Raw genomic sequence first — 10,400 nt, forward strand, 5'->3', positions numbered from 1 at the left:
AATCCCCTGGCCATGGCTTACAAGGTGAGTTATGCCAAAGTTAGAGCTCTGTGGGAAATCTCTATCCATCCCTATGCTTTTAATATAGCTATACATGGGGGTGTGCATGGATGTGTCTTGTATGGAAAGGAAGGAGTGTGCAAACAACGTGACTGACACTTTCACCCTCTGTGTTCATTCCATACTCATGGGTACAAAGATATTATGGAAACCTTTGTAAGGACAGACCTTCTGTCCATGGATACAGAGACATCCAAGAGCCCCTGGCACTGACAGACCCTTCTGTCCATGAATTCAGAGACATCCAAGGGCCCCTGTCACTGACAGACATTGCTGCTCTTCAGCCAGTGACAGGATGAGTCCCTGAGCCTGGGGCTTGGCCTTCCTCGTGGTGAGGGGCATCAAGGAAGGCTGCAGTGTGATGGAGATTGTGATGGGCTGGGAAATCACTGGGGGAAAGGAGGGAGCAGTTGTGTAGTAAAAGGCAGGTGGGGGAGAGAACTGTTCAGAGAAGGGCTGAGCTACAGCTTGAGAAAGCTGAAGAATGACATTTGGGGTCATCCCAGATTGATGTCATTTCAGAAGTTATGGAACAAGTTTAATTTTGGGGGGGGTGTCATGTTTTCCTTTGGAGGTGGACACTCTGCAGACTTGAGCTGCATTGCCAAAATGCTCAAGTCTCTGCTGGAGGTCACATCGTTTCTTCTTTGGCTGATCCCGGCCCGGTGCTGAGCCCAGCAGAGCCCTGGCAGAGCCCAGAGCAGCCTCAGCATCCGCAGAGCCCGGCTGCAAGGAGAGAAACCAGAAACCGCCCGTCAGCTCAAGGCTCCTGTCCCCTTGTCCCAGCCAGCCACGGTGCCCAGGCCATGCTGGCCGTGCTCAGCGCTGAGCCCAAAGCTGCCCATCACTGCTGCCTTTGGGAGCAGAGCAGGAGGGCAGGACATGTGCCCAGCCTGCAGCCAGCCACGGCAGATCCAGCCCCTCAGCAGCTGCCCAGAGCGGGATGCTCCTGTGCCCGCTGCCATCTCCCAAAAGCTCTTGTCCCACCCATGCCAAGGAGATGAGGACCCACCTCACACCATCTGCTGCCAGAAGAAAAGCTGGTCCCAAACGATGTCCTCAGCCTTCTCCAAGGGCACGGCCCATCCACACCACAGCTGGTCCCAAGCACTTCCCGATCCAGACTGGACCCCACCTAGAATTCTTCCTTTAGAAAAACAAACAACAAATTAATGAAAATAGGTTATAGACAAAAAGGGGAAAGAAGAAAAAAGGTAAAAAATCTTATGTCTGTCAGGAGTTTGAGGAAGGCCCAACCCCTCCATTCTAGGGAAAAACCCACCCACGGGTGAGGGAAGCCCATGCTTTCTCCCTTCCCCCCTGCACTGTCCCCCCAAATCACGGTGATCCCAAAGCAAAGCAGGGGAGTGGAGCAGCCCAAGCCCTTCCTTGCCTGCACAGCAAAGCAGCCGTGCTCAGGTTCTGGAGTCCCACCTGTGCTCCTGCCATGGGGGTTTGTTTGTGTTGGGCTGGCTGCCCCAGCCCCAGCCTGGGGCACGGTGGGTGCTGGGGGCTGTTGGCAGGACCAGGAGCCCACTCCCATTTCGTAACCACCCCAGCCCACACCCCCAGCCCTGCCAAAAACCAGCTGGGCAGCCACTGAAGAATCAGTTGCATCCACCCCAGCAAAGGGGAAACCTTTGGTTCCCAGCCAATGCACAAATCTGGGAGCATCCCCCTGGGTCTGGACTTACTTGAAAATTCTCTGTGGAGCCTGGCTTTCAAGAAGGTGCCAGAATCAAAGTCCATCATCGCCAGCTGCCGCTGGCCAGGTGGAGGAAGAGGTTGTCATCCTTGCTGTTGTCCTCCATGTCCCCAGCAGCAGCAGCAGCAGCAGCCCCACCTGGTGCAGCTTCTCCAGGGGCTCCTTCTTCCCTGGGGTGACACCAGGCTGTCAGGGTTCTGCCCAGGGCCCGGCTGTCACTGAACCAGGACAAGCAAAACCAGCTCAGATGGCGGCCACCAGTGCTGGGCAGAGCAGCTCAGCTCCAGCACAAGGGCTGCGTGTTCTCACTCGATGAGCCCTGTGCAGTGACACAGGCAGGACAAAGAAGTCTGGGTTTCTTTGCTTCTGATTGCCAGGGTATGTGTGGAGCTGTAACTTACCAGGTCCCTGCATCACTGTGCCCGTGGCTCTCTCCCTTCTTCTATGGCTGATGAATATCCTGCATCCAGGGATCACTGAACAGGTCTTCTAATGAGGGCCTGTCCAAGTAGTGCAGGGATAAACACCGCCTGATCAGAACTTGGCAATCTGGGGAGAGAAACCACAAACCACTGGTCAGTTGGAGAAGGCTCCTGTCTGCTTTGCCTCACTATACCCGTGCCCAGGCCACGCTGGATGTGCCCAGAGCTGGGCCTAAACTTTCCCATCAATTCTCTGTTTTGGAGGAGAGCAGGAGAGCAGGACATGTGCCACCTCCTCAGCAGCTGCCAGAGCGGGATGCTCACGAGCCCGCTGCTGTCTCCCAACACTGGTGTTCCCCCCGTGCCCAGAGATGAGAATCCACCTTGGGAGAGCCGTTGTGGCAGCGGGAGCTGGGCCCAGCTGATGTTCCTGCCCCTCCTGAAAGGGTGCTTCCCGCAGACCATCTCATGCAGCAGGATGCCCAGGGTCCAGACGGTTGCTGCCTCGCCATAGTACCACCTGAAGTTGGTCCATTCCGGGGGTCTGTATGATCGTGTTCCTATGGAATACGGATGGAGCTCATCAGGGGGATGCTGCTGCTCCCAGAGCCTGAGCCCAGCATCCCTGGGCATGTGGGGCTGCCCCAGTGGCACACGGGGTGACCTGCTGCCCTCTCGCCAGCACCTGGCACTTGTGTACAAACCCAGGGTTGGAAAAGAAGGCACTGGTGCTGGAAGAGGGCAGCAGAAACCCTGGCAAGGCCCGACCATGACACACAAAGGAAAAACCCGCTCACAGTGCTGGGGAAAAACCATACCCACATCCTCCCTGCTGGCATTGCCCAAAAAATATTATGAACCAAGGCAAAGCAGGGAAGCACAGCAGTCCAAGCCCATTCTCACCTGCACACCAAACCAGCTGGTGCACAGGTCCTGGCTCTCCCTCTCTGCTACCCCCACCCACAGGGGATTTTGTCAGGCTGGCTGCCCCAGCCCCTGCCCCAATCCTGGGAGAATCCCTGCTGCCACACCCTGGTTGGGCCCTGAGATGTTGGGCCAGGAGATGTTGGGCCAGGAGATGCCGGGACCGGGAGCCTACTCCTGGGTGGGCTCACCTGCAAATTGAGTGTAGGCTGTGTCCTGCAGGTAGGTGCCACAGCCAAAGTCAATCAATTTTGCCTGCCCGGTGTCCAGGTCAACCAGGATGTTCTCTGGTTTGATGTCTCTGTGCAGGACCCCGCAGCTGGTGCAGTGCTGCACGGCCTCCAGCACCTGCCGGAACAGCTCCCGCGCCTCTTCCTCGGTCAGGAACCTCCGTGCTCGAATGAAATGCCGAAGGTCCTGACACCGCTCTGGGCGCTCCAGCACCATCACGATGTTGTTTGGGAGCTCAAACCACTCCAGGAGGTGCACCACACCGGAGAAGCCTGTGGACACCTTGTCCAGCAGCACTATCTCCAGTGGTGCGCTGGTGCCGTCGGGCTGCGGGAGGAGCACGGTGCCGTCAGTGGGGCTGAGCCCGTGCCAGGGCTCGGGGAGCCCTCAGCCAGCCCGGGATGCTCTGTGCCCTCCGCTGGCCCCACGCCCGCTCTCCCTCCAGGTGTCCTGGTGGCTCCCACCCTGCCGGGCCCCGGCTCATCCCCGCCCGGCACGCCCCGGCTTCTGCCGCTGGCCCCGCTCACTCACCAGCTCGCCCCAGTGCCGGATGCGATCCCGCGGCACGCATTTCATGGCCACCTGCGAGCAAGGGGCAGCAGAAAGTTGAGCTTGATGCCCACCCCGCAGCGCCCCCGCCTTCTCCTCCGCCCCCTCCTCCTCCTCCTCTTCTTCCTCCGCCCGCCGCCGGCCCCTCTGCTCACCGGGGCACCGTCCGAGAGCCTCGTGGCTGCGAAGACGCTGCCGAATCCGCCGCGCCCCAGCAACGAACCCACTCGGTACCGCTCCTTCGGGCCCTTGTGCGCATTCCCTGGGGGCGAGACGCGGCCGTCAGCGCTCGGCCCGGGGCCAGGAACGGCCCCCGAGCGCTCCCCGACCTCTCCGGGCCGAGCATCCGCAGGCGTCCGCTCCTTGGAACGCGACAGCGGCGGCTCGGGGCCAGCGGCCGCGCTGCCGAGCGGCGGAGCTCGGGCCGGGGAAGCCGCAGCGGAGGCGGCGGCAACGGCTGCACCGCCTGTGTCCTCCGCGGGCCCCGGGAGGAGCCGGGACCAGGGCCGGGACCAGGGCCAGGGCCGGGGCAGGGCTCGGAGCAGGCGGAGCCAAAGGGCGGCGATACCGCCCCAGCCCCAGGCACTGAGGCCCGCCCAGAAGCGCCAGCGCCAGCTCGGCCAGAGCCGGGCGGAGGCGAGAGCGAGGCGGGACGCCCGGGGCCGGCGCCGGGGCCGGGGCCGGGGCCGGGGCCAGGGGCGGGCCGGGGGCATGTCCCGGGCGGGCAAGGGGAGAGGGAAACTGGGAGAGGAGGGGAACACAGAGAAAGGGAGATCGGGAATGGGTGAGGGACCGCGGGAGAGAGGGTGGAACAGTGGGAGAGGGAGAGGAGAAGATAAAGAGGGGCGAAAATGTCGCTTCTTTCGCTCTTTTTTCTCTTTGCGCTGCCGCCGCCGCCGCTGCTGCTGCTGCTGCCGCTGCTGCCGCTGCAACTGAAGCACCGGGGCCGTTTGTCCCCGGGGCCGTTTGTCCGTTGCCCGCTCGGCCCCGCGCCGAGCCCCGCGCTCCCCGGGCAGCCCCTGAGCCTGGCCAAACACGGGAACTTTACCGTGTTGAGCCAAGAGCCAGAGTCTTGATTCCTGCACAGGGGCACAGCAATGCCCTTGGCTGCTGCTGTGCCTTGTCCCTGCTGAGCGTCAGACACTGTCTGAGCACATTCCCTGAATGCAGAATTTGTACCTGACCCAAGCACTGCACTTGTGTCTCCAGCATTGCTTTCCAAGAAAAACAGGGGAAGGCAAACTGGGTGTAGCTCATGGTATTTTACAATGTCTAAAACTTGCCAAGTGATGGATCTTAGAGGTGAGATCCATTTGGAATGAATGGGATGGAGAAACAGTGCAAGATGGAAAAGGGAAACATAAAAATAAATAGAGAAAAATAGAGAAAAACATACTGGTCGTTTCTTTTGGTTTTATTTTCATTTCTTAAAAAAGCTGTTTCAATTTTCCCAGAATCTTCTCCACAGTCCTGTCTGTTCTTTCCAAAAACGTGACCTGGAGAACGAGGTGCAGCTCCTGTCTCAAGATGTGCCCCCAGCTGCAGCTTCTCTTGGCTTCCCACACTGTGCGTGCAGCACAACTCTTGCAGCAAAGCAGGACAAATTATCTGAAGAACTTGACAACTTGTTCTTGCTTTTCCTTGTGGACAGGGGAGTTGTGCCATTGGTACGGTTTGCATTGTTACTCTTCTACCCAAAGAAAACATGATGAGCTGCCAGGAATTGTTGGGGAATACAAGCCTGGCTGAATGTGGAGAAAGAATCTCCAGAGCCTGCAGCCAGCAGTGGAGAGCTCATCATTCCAATAGCCCCATGGACACCTTGAAAGTGATCTGGAACTTGAAAATGGGCTGACAGAGGGAGTTTGTTTGTGTGTTCAGTGTAGATGATTCTACATCTCTTGCACTGGTACAAATCAAGAGCACAATCAGTTGTTGATAAGCACTAGAACATGATAAGCTGGACCACTGAGTAGATGAAAGAAGGCCAAAAGGATAAATGCAGGGAATGACTTGGTGAACTTTGTCTGTTAAGAAGGGTCATTTTTTCCTAATAATTCCCAATTAATTCCGTTTGCCTTTGTTCTTTTTGACAAGCCTGTTTGCATGGCAGATTGCCCAGGAAATGAGAACCTGGAGCTTGTGGAAGTGCCTGAAAGGTGCCCTGTTCCTCTGCAGGGACACTCAGGCTGAAACAGGAGCCTGAGGCCTCTCTTGGGAAGCCTCCTCGGAGCTGGAATTTGTGCCATGCCAGGAGAGGAGGAGGGGGAGGAGGATGGGAGCTGTGTGTGAGGAGCAGGAGGTTTGGGCCGCAGGACATTCCGTCTGTGCCGCTGCCCCGCAATGGGCGGCCGTGCCCGGGGCTCTGGGCCTGCCCCGCGTGCGCTGAGCTCCCGACACTGCGGGAGCTGCCCGGGCTGGGCTCAGGTTCCCACTGGGACTGGGCAGCAGGCTGGGCTCCAGCTGGGATCAGCAGCAGCTGGAAATACCTCTGGGCATCTCCACTTTCTGCTGCTGCTCGGGAAAAATAATTAAGTGACAAGTTCTGTTTTTTCTTTCTCCTGGTGGATTTTTTCATTTTATTTGCCACTGCAGGGGCAATTTCTGTGATGGCCTCTGTCACTTGATTCTATTTCAGCAGCAGCAGCAGCAACAGGGCTGTGTTTGAGCACTGCAAATGTCAGCTGTGTGGCTTTCATTCCCCTCGACTTAGTGCTCAGGGACTTGAGAGCATTTCAAGATCTGCTACTCATGATGTCTGAGACAAAAAATCCTGAGTTACTGATCACTAAAGCACAGTGGGTAGCACTGATTGAAAGAGGCAATTGCAGTTTTGCAGATAAAATCAGGTGGCAAGCAGAAGAGGGACAAAAGCAGACGAGATCTACAATGTCCAAGGCAAAGGCACCAACAGCCTCCTGCTGTCACCTCAGGGTGAGTAAAACAGAGCTGAAAACAGCGCTGGAACCCGATCCTTTCTTCCTCTGAGGGCTGGCTCAGGGCAGCAGAGGCGGGCCCTGAGGAAGCCTGAGGGCTGTTTGTGGGGGATTGTTGCTGTAGTCCAGAATTGCCCTGGCAAAAGCCCTGGGGAGCCGAGGCAGGAGCAGGTGGGAAGGGCTGGCGCTGCTGCTGCTCGTGGCCGGGAGCCCCGGCCGGGCCGGGCCTGCGCCCGCTGCGCTGCGGCTGCTGCTGCTGCCAGAGCCGGGCGGGACTCGGGGACAGGGAATGGACACGGGGGGACAGCAAAGGCCTTGGGGGCTGCAGGGATGTTGGTGCTCGGGCCAGCGCCAGCACAGAGCTTCAGCCCGCAATGAAGCCCGAGGGAAACGCTGGCGAAAGGCTCCATTCAGCCTTTCTTTACTCGGCGCTGTGAAGGGACCGAAATAAAAGGAGAACAAGCAGGGCCCGACCCCTTCTCCTTTGGGAGGAGCCCCGCGCCTGGGGCTGTGAGGGGCCGTGAGGGGCTGTGAGGGGAAATGAAGGGCTGTGAGGGGCTATGAGAGGTTCTACAGGGCCATGAGAAGTTCCATGGAGCCGTGAGGGGCTGTGAGGGGCCATGAGGAGCCTCAGCCCTGGCAGGAGGGGGTGCCACCATGTCCCCAGGGCAGGGCAGCCGTGAGGGGCTGTGAGTGCAGACGTGGCAGCAGAGCGGGCTTGGGGCAGCTCTGGGAGGGGATGAGACCCTTCCCCAGCTCCAAACCACACCAGACCCACCATTAACAGGATTTTCTGTCTTTAGAATGCACTGGCAACTTGGAGTTGAGTGTACAGTTTAATTGTGGTGGGAAAAGCAAGAGAATTTTCCCAGTGTGTGATATCCAGCCATTCTTATTAATGTTGAAGATTTAAAAGTCTAAAAATGAAAGGGTATACTATTAAATAATAAGAAGAACAAGAAATAAAGCCCCAAATCCCAGCACCCAGCTCAGTAACATGATTTTGTTAGTAGTAAGAGATTTGTAATAAATAAATAAATAAAAGAGATTTCATTTGTAATTCAGACTTCTTTCAATTTTTTCCAAGGTTCTGGTCCCCTTCCACCAGGGTCATTTCCTTTACTCACCCACTTTTTAATGGTTAGAAGGGAGATAAGTGTGCCAGAAAGCCAACAGCTCCTGTTTCAAAGGGAAGCAGCCACCACTCCAGGAAACCTGAATTGCCCCCAAGCACGTGTGTGCACTTGAAGGGTGAGCAGGTGCTGGGGACAGAGATCTCAAACTCCTTCTAAGGCTGTGAGAAACCCACAAGTGGCAAATTATCATTGTGGGTCAACTCCAGCTGAAATTCCATTCTCCCACACCCTCCAAATGGGCAGGCAGGGCTGGGCTCTGGCACGGTTCAGTTTTGAGTGCCTTGTGTTGCCTGGCATGTAAATGATCCTATCAACTCTGGTACTGATGGATTGTGGTATGGCTGCTGAAGGAGGAGAGGGAATCTCAGCAGACAGGAAAGTCTCTTCTTCTCCTTTCTCCCTGCAGAACCCCCTGTCCAAAGAGAAATGCCTGTGCTGGGTTTCCACGGGACCCCTTCCCTCAGCCCAGTGTCTGACCCACTGTGTGCTCTGCAGGAGCCAAAGCCGGAGGAGGCCCAATATCAGTCACCACATGGTCCCCACACAGCAGGAGAAAGCGCTGCTTGCAGTGGGACTGCTGATCTGTGACCCATCCTGATTCCATCCACCCCACTCCTCTCAACCACAGACACCAGAAGGATCCCAGGAAAGCCACAGTGCTGTACCAGATGCCAGGAGCACTCCCTGCTGTGGCCTCAGGGATGCTGGGTGACCTGGTTGATGAGCATCTCTGGTTGGTGATGGAATGTGTGGATGGAGGCCCTTGACAGGAGGTTGTTTGAGCCACGTGTGGGGCTGAAGGAGAGATGGCAGCTGTCAGTCGGGAGGGCAGGGACCCTGCTTGTGAGTCCATTGCCTTGGACACCCTCAGCCACAGGATGTCCAAGAAGTCACACAAGGCTTTGGCACCCTCATCCTTCTTTTCCCCCAAGTTCCTGCTTTCTGTACATTTACAGCAGAGAATCTTGTTTGTTTTTAGAACTAGAACAAAGATCCCAGAGGGAACAAGCCTTGTTGGTTTTAATCAGAAGCATCAGTGAACAGAAGTTGTGTTTCCTTTTCTTTGGTCACATCTTTGTTCCTTCTGAGTGTCCAGGCTGGGCTGGGGAGGTGTCCTCGTTTGCTGCATTTTCTGAGTTCCTCTTGGATCCTTTGGAGGGCAATAGGTTGTGCCCTCTGAGGATCCTTTGTGCTCCTTGGTGACCCAGGAGAACCTTCCAGGAGGTTTTTGGGTGAGCTGCTGCTGTGATGTCACAGGAACGTTGCCATGTCCTTGTGGTGTTCCCGTTGCTGTGGGGCACAGAGGCCTCAGTGTCAGAGCGGCTCTGGGTGCCTGCTCATTGCCTGAGGATCCTCCTGCCTGAGGCATTCTCAGCAGCCAGCCCAGCCCCTGACGGGTGTCCTTCTGTCCTTGCAGGGGGACAGAGAGTCTGCAGACGTGAGCAGCACAGCCAAGATGATCCATCAAGTGATTGCTGCAGTTTGCACTCTGGACACTGGGGCATCTTATGGGTATTTTTTAACCCACTCGACCCCTAAGTCGAGGATTTTTCCAGGTGCACCATATGTGCCTTTTGGATAGCTGTGGGCTTTCTGTTCTTCCTTTGGAATGGAGGTGATTTTGAAAGGAAATTGCCATTAAATGCCATATGTTTGGGAGAGCTCCTGCCAAAAGTTTCTTAAAAAAAGGGTTTGTTTCTAAGCCAGCAGGGTGTGTACAGCATTTGGAATGGAGCCTGGGGGGGTTCTGTTCCCCAAGAGGAGAGTCTGTGGCAGCGGACCCTGGCACTCCCTCCGTTTGCAAGTCCAGCCAAAAACTGGACACAGCCAAGTATTTTGTGCTGTTCTCTTGCCTGCTGTGTGATCCAAAAGGACTGTGGCTCCAGGAGGGAAGTTGTGAAAGGAAAATGCACTCTATAGGCATTGACTTGTTGTGTGGGAGTTTCCAGCACAGGCAGCTTTTTCTCCTAACAGCATCTGGTTCAGGTGAAGGTCACCTCACACATGGATACTGTGAAGCATCTTTTTCAGAGAGTGGGAAAGGAACCTGTGGTATTCAGAGATCCCAGATGCTCCCTTTCAACACCCATATGAGCCCAGTAAGCTCAAGGATGATCCTTGTCACATGCCAGCACTCCCAGGATGGTCCCAGTTGCCTCTGGCTAGATCAACCCAGTCAGTCCCAGTATGATGCCATTTGCCCCCAGCGTGCTCCTAGTTGCTCCCAGTCACCCCCAGTATGGGGGATGATGTGCAAGGTATGTTGCCAGTCACTCTCAGATACTCCCAGTATGAGTCCAGTCACTCCCAGTATGATCCAAAGATGGATGGATGGGAGGCCTGATGGAATCCTGGAGACCATCGTGACACGCTAGGGCCCCATGGAACTGTGGTGACACCAAGTTGGCTGGGAGTGTTGATGTGCTGCAGGGTAGGA

General features: G+C 56.4%; 1 protein-coding gene across 1 annotated transcript; it reads right to left on the reverse strand.

Moving 5' to 3' along the window:
• Nucleotides 1-532: 532 nt before the first annotated feature.
• On the reverse strand, nucleotides 533-4,819 carry LOC147647330 (serine/threonine-protein kinase pim-1-like). Its single transcript, XM_086872258.1, has 8 exons — nucleotides 4,047-4,819; nucleotides 3,874-3,924; nucleotides 3,303-3,669; nucleotides 2,571-2,747; nucleotides 2,167-2,314; nucleotides 1,755-1,983; nucleotides 1,073-1,207; nucleotides 533-786 (listed from the first exon to the last, which is right to left on the reverse strand). The coding sequence occupies exons 1-5, from the start codon at nucleotides 4,602-4,604 to the stop codon at nucleotides 2,208-2,210; spliced, it is 1,260 nt and encodes a 419-aa protein (XP_086728384.1). The 5' UTR covers nucleotides 4,605-4,819; the 3' UTR covers nucleotides 533-786; nucleotides 1,073-1,207; nucleotides 1,755-1,983; nucleotides 2,167-2,207.
• Between the last annotated feature and the right edge of the window lie 5,581 nt (nucleotides 4,820-10,400).

Source organism: Cyanistes caeruleus, unplaced genomic scaffold, assembly GCF_971803275.1.
Source record: "Cyanistes caeruleus unplaced genomic scaffold, bCyaCae1.hap1.1 HAP1_SCAFFOLD_11, whole genome shotgun sequence".
Classification (NCBI taxonomy): domain Eukaryota; kingdom Metazoa; phylum Chordata; class Aves; order Passeriformes; family Paridae; genus Cyanistes; species Cyanistes caeruleus.

Coding starts and splice junctions, on each gene's coding strand:
- LOC147647330 (XM_086872258.1), bottom strand. CDS start 4,604: ATGCCCCCGGCCCGCCCCTGGCCCCGGCCCCGGCCCCGGCCCCGGCGC. Junction 2,748..3,302: donor AGCCTACACTCAATTTGCAG/GTGAGCCCACCC, acceptor CGTATTCCATAG/GAACACGATCATACAGACCC. Junction 2,315..2,570: donor GCCACAACGGCTCTCCCAAG/GTGGATTCTCAT, acceptor TTCTCTCCCCAG/ATTGCCAAGTTCTGATCAGG.